General features: G+C 39.3%; 1 protein-coding gene, 1 long non-coding RNA gene and 1 other non-coding gene across 4 annotated transcripts; 1 reads left to right on the top strand and 2 right to left on the bottom strand.

Annotated features, from left to right (window-relative positions):
• Positions 1–2,750: 2,750 nt before the first annotated feature.
• Positions 2,751–7,204, top strand: RHBDD2 (rhomboid domain containing 2). 2 transcript variants are annotated; one of them, XM_075195139.1, is made up of 4 exons: positions 2,751–2,977; positions 3,302–3,703; positions 4,837–4,987; positions 6,198–7,204. In XM_075195139.1, exons 1-4 carry the CDS (start codon positions 2,785–2,787, stop codon positions 6,502–6,504), a joined length of 1,053 nt encoding a protein of 350 aa, XP_075051240.1. In that variant the 5' UTR covers positions 2,751–2,784; the 3' UTR covers positions 6,505–7,204. The 2 variants fall into 2 exon arrangements, with proteins under 2 accessions (XP_075051240.1, XP_075051241.1); XM_075195140.1 differs by lacking the exon at positions 3,302–3,703 and having other exon boundaries at positions 4,825–4,987.
• A 212-nt stretch (positions 7,205–7,416) lies between these two features.
• On the bottom strand, positions 7,417–14,980 carry LOC142138452 (uncharacterized). Its single transcript, XR_012688040.1, has 4 exons — positions 13,998–14,980; positions 12,924–13,171; positions 12,736–12,848; positions 7,417–8,297 (listed from the first exon to the last, which is right to left on the bottom strand). It is a non-coding gene; the product is annotated as an uncharacterized LOC142138452 (long non-coding RNA).
• LOC142142048 (small nucleolar RNA U3) lies at positions 14,777–14,991 on the bottom strand. Its single transcript, XR_012688993.1, has one exon. It is a non-coding gene; the product is annotated as a small nucleolar RNA U3 (small nucleolar RNA).
• Positions 14,992–16,063: the final 1,072 nt, after the last annotated feature.

Below are 16,063 nucleotides of genomic sequence, written 5' to 3'. Positions count from 1 at the left end.
CGGTAATAGTTGTAGCGCGGCAGTACTTCGGGGGGAATTGAATTCCCCCCTAAGCCCAGGTAGGGCAGCGCACTGATACTGGTCAGCATTGCTGCCTTACAGTGCTGGGTAATGGGTTTCATTCTGACTAGGGCCCTATCTGTGTGGAGTTTGTATGTTCTCATGTTTACGAGAGTTTCCTCCAGGTGCTCCGGTTTCCTCCCACACTCCAAAGATATACTGCTTGACTAATTGGCTCCTGATGAAATTAATCCTAGTGTGTGTGGTAGGGAATATATTTTGTAAGCACCATGGGGGCAGGGGGTGATGTGAAAAAGTAAAAATTCTTTGTAAAGTGCTTTGTAATATGTAGGTGTTATACAAATAACTGTTAATAAATACTAATAAATGACGTAGTGAGACTTAATAGCTAGCTAGGAAACTTCATGTTGCTCTACAACTATATTCAATTTTACTCCCACATTCTTAAGTATATAAGTTAAAATCTTTTTTTTAAATGACAACATCTTGATTGATTCATAATGAGAAATTCAATCTCCCCACCGACACAACGCAGCGTTACACATATTACTGTCAATACAGTAATTTTTTGCCGCAAGCAAAAGGCTGGCGTTGAAATTACTGTACTAAAGGTAATTATATGCACTATTGCCATAAGGGGCATATTCAATTGTTGGCGTTACTGCCTAAAGTAACGCGGTGTGCGCACTATTACCGTCATTACAGTAATAGTGTGCGTAAATACCGTTATTACGGTACCTTTCACGCTGGATTTCAGCTCGCGGCTCAGGGAGCTGCGAGCTGAAATCCGGCTTATAACGGTATAACGGTAATACTTTTTCTGCAGCGGAAAACGCCAACAATTCAATATGCCCCTAATAGTGCTCAGGCCGCGCTACTTTTGACAGTGACGCAGACATTTGAATATTCCCCATAATAATAAGGTCAGTTGTTGATTCCCTCCCCATTGTGCCAGCATCAATACCGAATGCCGAGTGTTCCCTGTTGAACCGCCGAGCATCATGCTCTCCTTTTTTTCAGCAAGAATAACAACAATGGATGCCAAGAATTGTAGTCTTCACTGTGCACCGCCTATAGTGGGCAGTAGCCTGGCTTGCGCTCCAGAGTCTTCTACTCAGAGTTCACATCAGAATTGTTCGAGCTATCAGAAGCACAATATTTAGGGGGTGGGGGGGTGTATTTGCATGCCCCAACCCTCCCTCTACCGGTCACATACGCCTTTGCACTCTTCTATTGCCACATAAGCCTAAGCCTTCCCTGGCATCCTCAACCCTGCCTGATGAGGTGTCCAGCTCCCACCATTGTGTATGTGGCAAAGAAGTCTGCAGACAGCGGGTGATTGCCACTGATGAGGTCATTGGTGCGCTGGACAAATATCCTACATCATGGAGCTACAGCGTGTACTGCTGCTGTTTAGTGAAGTGCACCACTTTGACCTCTCCTCCACCTGACATCACAGCAGGGTTAGAGCTGATCAAGTGCCCTGTGGAGGAGAGGAGACCCACGCTGGGACACCCCCTCTCCCACACCACCTCAGTCCCAGTCCAGCCAGACCTGGGGGGGAACAAATTAGATAAATGGCCGTGGTCCCTCAGGGTAGATCAGACACTGCCATGGGACCGCTCCCCCCATTGTCTTTAGCCCTGAAGAGTCACCCAATCCTCCCCTATCCATAAATATAAATGAATGTGAAAGGCCTCTATTCTTCATATTGAAAGCGCTCCTGTGGTGTGGGCTGAGGTTGGGATAAGGGTAGTTTGGTGGTGATAAAATTATTCGGCAGATGATAGAGATATACATGGAGGGAGCCACCCCCTAAAAATGAACCTAGCCTGCACACCCTAAGAAAAGCTCCTGAAAAAAATATACAGTAGCAGTGTAACAATAAAGTGCCCTACGACTCCAAAACCAAACACATAGATAAAACAATTTTGTAAGGGTAAAGAAACCTTTAATATCCGAAAGTGCATGAAATCATCACAAACATTTAAGCCACTGTGGTACTAATTGCAGGTTATATAAAAAAAAACAAAAGAAAAAAACAGACTAACCAAGAAATATTATTTCTGAACTGTTTTTCATGGGGGAGCACCAGGGACAGGCTGGACTGGGAGGCAGGGGGGCATCTGTCCCCCCAGGCCGGTCCCATTGTGGACTACCTTGGGCTCGGTCACTGGGACACCTGCATTTTTTTCCCTTTAAAATGGGATGCTGAGTCCAGTCTTGCACCCCAGGCTGAAGTTTGCCTCCCTCCCCTTGAGAGCACTGTAATGGATGAGATATTGACGGTTTGAACTGCAACGCCCCTTAGTGGACAGCAATAGGTGACATATCTCTGTGTTCACATCTACGTTCCATAGTATATTTTTAATTAATTTTTTGCTATGCATTAAGCAAGATATACAACCATACAGTCCCAATTTTGGCCCCAAATAATAATAGGTTTAAGCTTTGTGCAGTGTATAATAACTTGCCTTCCTGATCATATGCATCAATCTGATATCCCTCAAGCTACATGTTAATGTTTATCAATGCACTTTTCTGCGTCTTTTTATGCCATCTTTAGTGGTAAATTTAATATTTCTATAGTAGGTGATTATGGCACGATTCACCTGTCTATAAGTAGCAGATTAACATTTTATGTACTGAAATGCTTTGCCGGAAAGTCGGAAAGAGACGTCGAACGCACATGGAACGCACATGGAACGCATATGGAACGCGGAAGCATACATTTAGGTTACAGGTAGTCTGGTCTCATAAACAATGGAGGAGGATCGAAAAGTTAATAGATCGTGGTGGAAAGTTCTTCTCTTCTGGTTGCCAGAATTAAAACTAACCCCCGGCTCTGCTCTTACATTATTATTGTCCTTGGCGTTATCTGGACCGGCAGTAACAAGGGGGGCAGATGTTGAAAGTAAACTTGATTTGGAGGCCGAAGTGCTGGAAAGCTTGTCAGGTATGGTTCTTCGTGTCAGCTATGATGATCAGTGCCCGATATGGAGATTAATGTAAGATATTGTTAGTAATAGAACAATATAAGGTATGGATATTCGCGTCATATATGGGGAAGGGCCGTGTCTGGTTTGGGGTTTATGTTTCAAGTATAGAGCAGTGCGAGGCATGGTGGTAATATGATATGATTGGCAAGTCTTTTTAACAGCATGGCAGGGATTGGCTAACGAAAATTGCATTCTAGTAGTTTACAGCATGACTAGGTACAGAGAACAGTGCCAATATTTGTAGCTCAATGATAGTAAACAATATTAAAATGTGTTTCCAGTCCACAGATTGATCACATATATTTATTTCAATGAGGATCTACCAACCCTGGTGTGCAGTTGCCTGATCATTTGGTATTTTGGCGGAGGTTTTGAAGAGAACGTTGGCACAGTGAAGTTCTGCTTCCTTACACCCCTATTTGCTGTAGGTAATGGCCTTATATATTTAGCTATCATTGCCACAGGCATCCCCCTGCAAGTGGATGGAAGAGTTCAAGGATTTACAGCAGTTGCTTTTTCTATGATCAGCGTCTTTACCATGTGTACCAGTCTGAGGCGCTTGATTTTCTGTGGGTGCATGGTGCCCACAAAGGTGATACCTCTGTTGTTTCTGGTGCTTGCACTTTTTATACCTCATGCTCCTCTCCTCAGCAATGTGTGTGGTGTCCTGATTGGTGTTATTTGTATCCTTTTTATAAGTACTTGATACTAAGGTTATTTGTCTTTTTATACATAGTGATAGCAGCACAAATGTGCTGTAACCATCCTACTTAACATTTGTTTTCATTAGTCTAATTTTTTTTGTGCTGACAAAATCTAACTGGTCTCTGCTGGGAATGGCACAGAGTTATTATCTCAGTACTGTGTATCTATTCTCCTCTACATAACCTTCCTGGGGATTTCAGTATCAACTTCATCCATGGCCTTATTATCCAATAATTTGACTGGGCCCTATTTATGCGTGCAAAGTTAATTCAGGGGGAGGTATTAACTAAAATCAATTGTAAAGTATTTGAAAATAGTTGTTTTCAAGAGTAAAAAGAAAACATGAAAGAAAAATGTAGTAAGGATTCATAATGTATTCCCATGGTAAAGGCTGATGATAATGGGGGGGGAATTCAATTGGCCGCATTATAAGTAAAAGTAACTCGTCCTGCGCATTATTACTGTTATTACGGTAATAATGCGCTTTATTACTGTTATTATGGTAGTTTCAACGCCGGCTTTTTGCTCACAGCTCCCTGAGTTGCGAGCAGAAAGCCGGGTTTAAACTACCATAATAACGGTAATAGTTTTAATGCCGCAGAAATTCGGGGGGAATTGAATTCCCCCCAATGAGTCATCCTTGGGCGCTTGAAACTAAGCAAATAGGAGTGACAAGGATTAGCCTGGCCTGGATGGATAATGGGCATTTCAAGCGTATTGAACAGTTTATCAGGCCCTGACTTTATCTAACCTCTCTCACCACTTAGGGGACCATGAAGTCTAAAACACCTTTATATAAGCGAACTGTTAATTACATTCAAAAATATATATTTATGTACAGTGCAAATAGCAATAAATGATCAGAACTGAAGATATTATATACAAGTTCTGAATGTTTTGGCTATATGTATTCCAGTACACTACAGGGTTCTTGTGTTTAAAAGATAATTCCACTTTTAGAATGTTTATAAAATTGACTCGCCTCTGTTTATTAGGTGATAACATTATTTTGAATACAATAAAAACAAGTTAATGTTAAACAAGAGTGCATGCCTGAGTTGTGATGTAAGAGCTGTATATACAGTTTTGGCTCCTTTAGCTTTGAACACAGATGGTTTGGGTGGCTGCTTTTTCCTGGATCCCTCAGAATCCTTGCTGTGTCGAATAGATGAAACGTTACCATTCAGAGTATTGAAGCGCATCCCGCTGTTGAAGTACATCCCTGCATCTTTGGCTGAGAGAAATGCTTCCCAAACCAGAAAGTAAGTGATCTTGGTGTACAGACGTCATCATTGATATGAAACTAACATTTATGTATCACTGTTTGGTAGAATGCACAGAACAATAATATAAGCTATCTTGGTTTTGTAAAATAGTCTGTGTTTTATGTAAAGTCTGTGACCTGCAAGACACTGGATGTATTAATTTGTTTTGTTATTTTATAAAGACACGTTTGACAGGAACCCCACATCACTGTTAGGGGATTCTGCTCCTTCCACTATTTAATTCTCAATACGTGACTGAGTCCATTTGTTTAGGTATCGCTCCCCACACAATGCCACAGCACCATTTGGGCCTACCCCTTACTAACCTAATCACACAAGTGGACAGGTCCCATATCAGCTCACTCATGTCGTGAAACATTGAATTATTAGCACTTCTGCTCAATAAAGTTTACTGTCTGCATTTTGTTAATGAACTTTCCAAATGCTGTCCTCTCAGAACCCAGCTTCCTTAGTACAGTGTCAGAATTTATTGAAGATTGCATAATGGCGAGAACAATGTGAGGAATATAATAAATTGAGGAAAAAATTGCTCAGGTCCAGCTTTTTAAAGGCTATACCAGTGGTTCCCAAACTGTGCGCATAGGCTCCCTGGGGTGCCATGGGGACCTCACAGGGGTGCCTCAGCCAGGGCCAGTGGTAAGCAAGGTGGGGGACTACTTGGTAATTATTTTGGCATAGGGGTGCCTTGAAAAATTTTTGGAGACACTAAGGGTGGCTTGAATGGAAAAAGTTTGGAATCCACTGGGCTATACCCTTTGACCTACACATGATCTACACATGCAGATGATTGTCATCGGCAGACTTGATTTATCACCCTGACAGATCAGTTTCAATCCAACAGTTTTATATTGATCTATTATCTGTTTCCATACACAATGAAATAGACCATTTGGTAAAAATGTAATAAATTAGCCTACCTAGTGTGTGAGTGTGACCAGTGTAAATTATTTTACAGTAAAACTCCAGGGGATAAATTTATCAAGCTAAAGGTTTGAAGAAGTGGAGATGTTGCCTGTAGCAACCAATCAGATTCTAGCTGTCATTTTGTAGAGTGTGCTAAATAAATGATAACTAGAATCTGATTGGTTGTTATAGGCAACATCTCCACTTTTTCAAACCCGCAGCTTGATAAATTCACCCCTAGGAAGCCTGTACATACTGAGTTTTATTTATTTCTGTCTTCAAGGATAAACCCACCCCCTGGATCTTACCCCACCCAGCAGTATTATACTCCGCCCCAAGACTTCCAGGACACCTACTCTCCATATCACCACTTGAAGCCAGCAGGAACGTGGCCTCCTGCTGATGTCTCCACCTATCCAATAGGAGCTGCTCCTGGAGTACATCACCATGACAATCATGTATGCTCAGGAGGACATGCACACAGTCACAATGATAATGGATTTTCTCCAAATAACTTTGAAGCCAGTTTGAAAAACAGCTTTGGAATCTCTCCTGCTCAATCAGAATTACTGCAAGTACAGACACAGTGAAATTATTGTCTTGCTTAGAGGTTGCAGAGTTTACCTGGGACAATGCGGTGATCTGTCATTGCTACATTCCTCTGTGTGTACAGATTTTAATATGGGATCAAGATGGTGGTCGTTTTTATGTGCCTTGCCCATTTCTGCCTAGTTTTTCCTGAAATGCAAACTTATAATTATCATTAATAATAGCCTGGTATCTTCTGATACTCTGGCCTCACTGTTGGCATTCTAACCAATATTACCTTCAATGGAATTATTTTACCAGAGGTAGTAATCAGAGTATTTGTCCATTGTATTTCTGTTATGTGCACAATATACAAAACAAAAGTGCCTGAACAATTGCGGTTTAGTCAGGTATTGTGTAGAATGACATGGTATAATAGTTAACTAGTTCCTGTGAGAAACCTTTATTTTTTTTTTAAGAACATTAAAGGGGTGTGATAACAGCTGAGCTTTGCATGACCCATTATTAAAGACACTGCTAATCGCACATTATTTTAGCACCGATTGACCTTGTATTTGTATTTACTTACTTGTCTCCTGACACCAAATATTTTCTCCAGTTCTCAGTGGATTACTTTTGTTTACTTGTGATGACTGTGTAAAAAATATTTTTTTAAGCTACATTTTAATGAAAAAAATCTTATTTTCAAAATGTGTATTTTGTACTATTCTTTATGTAGAATTAAAAAGTAAAAAATATGAACTTTATCATGGAAGATTTGTAATTTACTATGATTGGGTAACCTGTCTCCAGTGCATTTTTCGGAAAATACAAAGCAATTGGTTGAAATTTTTTTTTAACAAAGTAGCCTATGTTGTTTTATGCAGCACATCACTGTGGAATGTGATATTTTATCACTGAGGTTTCCAACACTTACCGACACAGTGAGCAGCCATTTTGTAAGGTGAATTCAGTGCAGGAATGCAGCCTATTGATTCATTAGAAACTAGTGACATCATTATTTTTGATTTTATTGAAATTATTCACATCATTAAGGCATTTCATATCCAGTATTCCAAAGGTTCCTAGTGAATAGTGTATGTAGCTGACAAGTACACTTTAAACCGCAAGTGATCTCATTTATCGCCTTAGCTACGGGATAAGCAAAATCATGGACAATAGGAAAAACATGTAATATATTTATGTACTGGTAACAATGCATCACATTTAGTATCAATAAAGTAATTCTATATTTAGAGTTTGCAACACTAATGTCAATATTTATTCACATAACTACCAGTTTATTTGCCTGGTTGCTTACACTCCAGTCAGACAGGGCAAAACACAACTCTGCACATCTCTAAAGACAATATAAAGAGTGTGGTGTATACACTGGAACAATTATAGAATGGAAATTGTAGTAGTGACTTTTATAGTAAAACACTTGTGCTCTCTGTTGCACCAGTGTCGCTAATTCTTACTGAGTGCACTCGGCACATTATTCCCATTAATCATCTCTGCTTAAGAACCAAGGTTGGTATTGAGAGTTTTTTTGGGGGTCCTTTCAGCTTAAAGTTGCTTGTTACAGCATCTAGCATTGGAAATGAAAACAGCCTATATTCCAGAATTGTTACTCACATCACGAATACTAGTATAACATTAGGTAAATATGCTGGATTATTATTAGTGTACAACATATGTGGAACTAATGTATGTATGATTTGATCCAGTCTACGGCTGGCCCAATGCTAGGGTAGCTGAGACAGGTACTGCTGTTCATCGGGTAAGTTGAAATGCCTTGAAGGTAAGCTGTGCTGTCCGTGTTCATGCACACCAAAGCATTCCCTGTGCCAATCTGTAAAACAAGAAAATGAAAAATGATCTTGGTTAAATCTATCTATCTAACTACCTATCCAACTATCTATTATTCACAAAGGCTTTAAAAGTGTTCAAATACTGGCCTGGATAACTTGTGGCTCTCCACGTGCTGTCACACTACAAGTCCCAGCATACCCTGCTACCTTTTGGCAGTCTATCGGCTAGTCAAGCATCATAATCATCATCATCATTTATTTATATAGCGCCAACATATTCTGTAGCGCTTTACAATTGGGAACAAACACAGTAAACTAATAAACAAACTGGGCATGATGAATCTTGTAGTTTCACGACACCTGGAGAGTCACATGTTGTCCAGGCCTGCAGTAGTATATAGCAATACAATTGTAAAAAGTAACAATGCAGAGAAATTTGAATTTACTAAGAGACAAAACTTTGTCTTTTTTGTGCTGCTAATTTATCATGCCCAGCCTCAGCTGGGCAATGAGTGACATGTGTCACTTGGTCTGTTTTAAAATGACTGGGGCAACACGGTGGCTTAGGCTAGGTACACACTGGAGACATACGACTGGAAGTCAGGTTAGTGTGTATAGTGACACGATGGTCGAAACTCGTTCCAAAGTGTCGATTGTCTGCTCATTTGGTTGTCCGTACTGTTTAATATTTTCTGACCGCTCATGTAGTGTGTATGCACTAATGATCACAATCTCCATAGAGTTTACAGAGTCGTGCTCTTTTCAGCCAATTGTAGTTATGAATGTCTAAATGACTAAATGTAGAGAGTGCTGTAGAAGGAATAATTCATTTGTTTGTTCTGAGACAGAATGTTTTGTTTCAGAGTCACAGAATCTAACAAAATTCTTTAGGACATGTGGATAACTATAACAAGGCGGTTTTAATCAGTGTGACAAGAATGAATGAATATTGTGAAGACTAGAGGACCAGATGTAGAGCTCAGATCTGAAGGTCAATCGTGTCCGTGTGTGTACATGAATTGCCAGACTGATCGGACTTTCAGTCGTAGGTACATCGTTTGAGATAACACATCGGTCGGAAAATTCTTCAGTGTGTGCCTAGCTTTAGTGGCTAACACTTCTGCCTCACAGCCCTGGGGCCATGAATTAAATTCCCAACCTATCTGTCTGGAGTTTGTATGTTCTCCCTGTGTTTGTATGGGTTTCCTCCCACACTCCATAACTAACATACTAGTATGTTAATTGGCTGCTATTAAATTGACCTGTGTGTGTGTATGTTAGGGAATTTAGACTGTATGCTCCAATGGGGCAGAGACAGCGCTGCGGAATTAGTGGCGCTATATAAATAGCAGATGATTATGACTATAATCGCCCCCAAATAAATCTCTACAACCATTAAGATTTATTTTAAGAGCTGACACTCTGTTTCAGCTATGGTAGCTTTTGAGGCCTAGAGAAACGTTTTCCATTAAAATAGTACAATACAGGAGATATGCTAGAAACTATTGGCCTAAAGTAACAGAGGAAGAGTTAATCTGATCTGTTACTTGATGACATTGATTCTATGTAGGGGTTGGGTGAATATCTGTCCCAAATTATGGACTCCTAGATCGGTGTTCATCTATCCTGTGACCTGTATCCGACTCTGTTAGCTGTCTGCCATTCTGACGCTGCATCACTGACCATTGTTCCTCTTTTGTATCTGGATTGTCTTGCACCTGGATATATTGTTGATGCATGCCGCCATGCTGGTGTTATATTCCAGCATAGAGGACTGTTCAATATAGCTATATTGGGATAAAATCACCCTCCAATGTTAAGACATCTTCTGTAGGTGAGTCCTTAGCCTGTAGAACAACAAGCGAACTCGGTATCAGAATTAAAAGCTTCCTGAGTCTCAATTTTCAAAGTATGCTTATTAACCTGTGTAGCATCAAGTAAACTGGTTTGTTTGTTTCTTAATTGATTATTTAGTTTTTTTTTGTTAAAGCATTGGAACTTTTATTTTTTTCAAATTTTTTTTTGCATTTTACTTTTTTAGATGACCTTTAAATATTTTTCATGCTCTAAAGTAGTGAACCTTTCAGTTATATGGGAATATGTATGCTCTAGTTAATAATGTGCAAAATAAAATGCTGTAAGTATTTGGGTACATTTTTGCTGTACAGTTGGTTAGCAATGGGAAACATAATTGGTACCAAAAACCTGATCTTAAATAGTAAATAAACTCCCTTTTGGTTGTAATTACATAATTTAATAATAATTTAATATGTAACAGCTCAATAAACATTCTGTATACATGATATTAGCATTTCACAGCTATTTAGAATAATAAATTCAAGGTAACAATTTGCTTAGTTGTAATCAGAGCCTATGATATATTGATCCATATATATTTGCAAAATATACTACATTTGCTATACTTTTAGGGGGCACATGAAAGAGCAAGGACATGAGATCAGATATAATTATCAAGATATAAATAATATGACAGGACAGTTGCAAAAACTGACTTTTGCTGCAGACATTTACTTTAATTTGGAATGTGTATTGGGGGGGTGCAACAGACTAACATTTAACTAGGCAGCTGTGAGTGTAGCAGTAAATTGTATCCTGCTTGTCACAGATGCAGAAGTCACCCGTGTAGGACGGCAAGTTTTAGCTGTGGGGGGAAAAGCCCCAGAAAGTTGCAGACCTGGATTTGTGGAAAAATCAGCCTAGGTGGAGTTTCAGTGGAGTAACAACTGCTGCTTGTTTCATCATTTTATCACATTGTTCTTGCTTGTTTAAGGAAATAGCAAGTTACTGCAACTGGTATGTAATAAGAAAATTGGCACTGCACTCTACTGTCACATGAATCACCCAATATCCAGAATACATAGTGTTTGCAAACACATCGGTATCGGAGGAAGGCATCATCCTTCGTCAGAGTCTTTATGTGAATTATTTTACTGCCTATATGGCATTGATAAGCTTTCATACTATTTTGCATCAGCTGGGAGCCTATATGTTTACATGTACAGTGTCTGACAGCATAAACACATCAATTACCCTTTTAATCAATGTTAATGGTGATGATGATGGTGATGATGTGCATGGGATTTGGTGGTGGATGGAGCTCAAATCTACTGTCCAAGTCGTATAATTGGATGAACGAAAGTATATTGGTTAATATTGTTTCATTGTGCGATTGCATTCAGTATGCCACGCTACACATGGCATAACGCAATCGCACAGTAAAATACGCACGCACACAATCGCACTACAACATTTAGTTATTTATATAATTCATATTCATATTGGTTCCGTTACACAGTAATTTATGAGCAGATAGTATTTAGTTTATTATCAGTTTATATATTATGATTATATGTACACCTCAGTGTTATTTAAGGTTCAGGTTATAGGAAATGTGTCATGTCTGATATCATTCTAATCCCCAATTCATCAGCAGCTGTCCGGTTCCATCGCCGAAGAGATCGCATATTGCATACTCTAGTTATTGATGTTAGGCAATATTTTGTCAGATTGATATCAGACTGTAAAATGCTAATGAACTAATTGTAACTGGAGCACATCCCCTGGAGAGATGACCCCCACCTTTGGATTCCTTAGTCTGAACTAGCCTATGACCTGTTTACCCTGGACCCACCCGAAGTCTGGACCTATAGAAGCAAGCCACGTGTTTTATATTGTTCACTCTGTAACACTGAATGTATATATAATCATAGCTGTGCTCCCAGTTTTCAGTCTACTCTGACCACAGTATTCTAAACAGATATACTGTTCACTGGGACCCGTGGAAGCGCATGCAAAGCGCAGCGGTATGTATGTATCTTTTGGTATTGGCTGTACTGTATTATAATATAATCATGTATTGAACTGTTAAACTTTGCATCTGCTAAAATAAATCACTTTGTGCGTTAGAAACACAATACAATCGCTTGGGCAATGCTTATTTGGAAACGATAAAATTACTTTACTACTACGAAGTTTGGTGATCAAGCAACTCACCAAATGTGACCTGGGGTGTATAGTGGCCGAAGCAGCCATTGCCAATGTCATCTGCAGACCTGGGAGGCAGTCAAACCATAGGGCACACCTGGCCAACCTGTGGCTCTCCAGGTGTTGTAACGTTGCATGCTGGGGCTTGTAGTTTCGCAACACCTGGATAGCCACAGGTTGGCTAGACTTGCCATAGGGTATTCCTCTCTCACCTGGCAGAGATCCAGCTTACATTTTAGGATCTCTTAGTACATAACTTGCTATGGATTATTGGGATGTATATAGTAGATTAGTTTAAGTTATTTCATACGGAAGAGGTAAAACATGGTTACAAGGAAGGATTTATCCACAAATATGGAAATTTGGAAACCTAGGCTCTGTGACCAGCCCTGATATGTTTTATTTCCTGTTGTTTTATTGACAACAGAATGATATACCGGAAATTAGCTTGCAGCTAAAATCACCACTGTTTACCTTTTTAAGCAGGTCAAGAGGAAGGGAGGGTTTGAGGTATATTAATCCATTCAATGATTCACTGAGGCAGCTCAGGCCAGAGGTCACAGTGCCAACCAAGCTCAATAACCCACCTGTGGGATAAACGCAAACAATGTTAATAAAGATAGATTAGATCACACAGTTTAAAGAAAGGCTGTATTATTTACCAGTTGACATGTTCCAAGTTGAGGCACTACACACACTTCCCATTTCTGGTTCCTCCATATTCTGTGAAAGGCAGATGGGCATAAGGGATGAGGTGAACCAGACTGGCATTGAGAGGCGAATTAAGGCAATGTTGTTGACTACAGGTGCAGCTGTGAAGTTGGGGTGTTGGATGATCTTGGCTACATTTCTAGTGCTGCTCCGAGAAGGATTGCCAGCTTCCAGGGTTACAGTAAGCAAGGAAAGATTCCTAAGAAAAGACACATTATATGTACCGTCACACCTTATTGTTTCTGACCCATATTATCTATAAACTGAACACACATCAAAGGAATGTGCATCAGCAGCTATTTATATAGCACCACTAATGAGAGAGAGATATATAAATTTGTTAGCAGCCAATTATGTTTTTTATTTTTTTGGAGTGTGGGAGGAAACCGGAGCACCTGGAGAAAACCCACGCAAACACAGGGAGAACATACAAACTCCCATGGTCGAGAATTGAACTCATGACCCCAGTGCTGTAAGGCAGAAGTGCTAACCACTTAGCCACCGTGCTGCTAATGACATCCAATACTGATTATGGCTCTCTTTTTTGATGTGTTTATGTTTTGATTTTGGTTTTTATATACTGTAATTGAGAAGGATCTCAAATGCTACATAGCGGAGACAAAACTAAACTCCCAGAAGCGTCTGCCAATGTAATCTCATAGGGGAGAAAAATCCTTTCATACACTCTAATTAGATTAATCATGTCCTAATGTATACCAATACATTTTACATTGCATTCAGAGTGACTGCTCCCCACTTTAATTTACCTTGTCCACAGTAGCAATGTATCAAGAATACACTATTTATTATTAGTAAGTGAATATAATAAATTAGATTTTTTTTTTTTTTTTCACGTAAATGTGTAAATATAAAGGGATAAATTATAAATAACCTTATCTGGTTCCATACCAAGCATGGATGTCAGAAAATCTGAGTTAATCCCTATACTGTAATCTATTGTACATAGGTCCCTTGTTCAGTATAGGTGAATATCAAGCATTTTTTTCTAGCAGATTTGTACTCACCTATTTTTAACACAGTCAGCTGAGCTCAGTACCCAGAAACCAGTTACTAAGCTTCCTGTGCATAGAGCTATCCGGTTTTCTTGCAGAATAACTTGCCAGGGCCAAGCCTGGTCTCCATTCAAAAACCCTGGACATGGTGTCACATCTGCAAAGTGAAAATAAGCAAGTGAAATATATATATATATATTTATTACCAAGCTGTTTAAAAAAATATTTTGAAGATATAGCAAAAATGATGCTTGAATAAGTGTTATTTCTGCAGCATGTTATATATAAAAATGATCCATCAGAATATTATTTTACAACTCTAGAAACACTAGACTGGGCCAAAGGGAGGACATTATGTAGTCAAAGTAACTGTAAAAGTGGGTAAGGTGTGATAGACACGAGTGTACATTTTGTGACAAATGGGGCTCTGGTATGTGGAAAAATTTTGGAACATTGCAGGATTACTTTGTTAATGTGTTTTCTGCAATTAAGGGTAATGTGCAGCCCATTTGTAGATGGAAGTATTACACATAGTGGGTCACAAATATATAAAATAAATATCAGTTTCCCATCAATAAGCTATGATATGGTGTTAGTAGTAACTATTTTGTATCTACATTTCCAAACCTAAAATCAAAATCAAACAATATGCTCTAAAGTTGTAGTTCATGTATGTGTAACATGCTCTATGTGTTTCCATGTATGTTATTTTATACAACATGATATGTAAGGTTTTATTTCCAACTTCAAAATTATTTTCTACTCCTCTGATTTTTACCAAACTAAAAAAAACCACTCAGCTTGTGTTCGCTTCCTCCTACTCTTCCGAAAAAGAGAGGAACGGTCATCAAAAGCAAATAGCAACTGCAATAAAGCAGCACTATAAGCTCACTTCGCGCTCAGAAGAAAACACTGAAGCTCTTCATCGTGGTTGGTGAGTCTGTACACTTTAGAGCACATTTCCGCAGTTATAAACTATAGAAATGATCCCTGAAAGTATAGTCTTAACAATTTACACCTCGTAAGAAAGACCAGACTATACACGTCCCTCTTTAATAGAGGGGAGACGAATTTAAGAATGTATTCTAACCTTGAGAACAATAATGGTAACATACAGACTACTAATAAGGCAATAACTCTAATTTAATGTTTGAAAAAATACTAAATTACTGAAGATTTAACGTGCTAACAAAATTATTTTTCATAATTTACATAAACCACGCCCCTCGGCCAATCAGAAAACAGTTTTCATTCCTCTGCTGTGGAAGTCATTGCTGGGTAATCGTCATGTTATTCTCGTCACAGTCAGAAAGATCACATCAGCAGAGGGCAACAGGAGATAGGGAACATGGAAATTATAGGAACTGAAAATAAACCCGTTACTCTGTGTAGCGTTATATGTTCTCTTTGTTTTTAGTGTGCTTTTATCTTAGACTCTCAATTTAATTGCATCCGTTGCCTGTATACATAATACAGTTGAAATTGCTCCCTGGGTTTGTAATGTTTGCGGATTTCATGAACTCAGAGATGCAAGTAGTATAGACCAGAGCTTGGTAGAAGCTGTATGGGTTATGGAACGTCAACTTGATGTATGTCTTACAGGGAATGTTAAGGTTTGCACCTGAAGAGTCACAGGTTCCTATTAAGCCTGGCTTACACTAACATATATTTTGTACTATGTGATGAATTTTCATATACATGATTTAGGTACAATATATTGCACAATACAATTTAAAATACAGATACAATAGTACTCACTTACAAAGTGAATAGTGCCAAAGGGTATTGCAAAAACTGCTGGTGGTGCCATCCACCTATATTTCCGTCAGGTGAGGAACACTACAGCGCTGGGCCATGTAGCAAGATTTGGGATGCAGTCCGCCCTCCTGTGGCCTCCTTGTGTTCTTCTAAGCATGTGTGTGGCCTATGCATGCGCAGTGACGCTCCATCTGGGTTTCACTGCATAGGCCAGGCCTGGCCAACCTGTCTCTCCAGGTATTGTGAAAGCTGGGGCTTGCTCTGATAGCAGAAAGCCAGTCGATAGCTTGCAGGGTATGCTGGGAATTGTAGTTTTACAA

Source organism: Mixophyes fleayi, chromosome 2 (genome assembly GCF_038048845.1).
Source record: "Mixophyes fleayi isolate aMixFle1 chromosome 2, aMixFle1.hap1, whole genome shotgun sequence".
In the NCBI taxonomy this organism is placed as follows: Eukaryota; Metazoa; Chordata; class Amphibia; order Anura; family Limnodynastidae; genus Mixophyes; species Mixophyes fleayi.
Note: the sequence above shows the minus strand (reverse complement) of the source record. Positions and strands in the feature narration are given on the sequence as shown.

Coding starts and splice junctions, on each gene's coding strand:
- RHBDD2 (XM_075195139.1), top strand. CDS start 2,785: ATGGAGGAGGATCGAAAAGTTAATAGATCGTGGTGGAAAGTTCTTCTC. Junction 3,704..4,836: donor TGTCCTGATTGGTGTTATTT/GTATCCTTTTTA, acceptor CTTTGAACACAG/ATGGTTTGGGTGGCTGCTTT. Junction 4,988..6,197: donor AATGCTTCCCAAACCAGAAA/GTAAGTGATCTT, acceptor TCTGTCTTCAAG/GATAAACCCACCCCCTGGAT.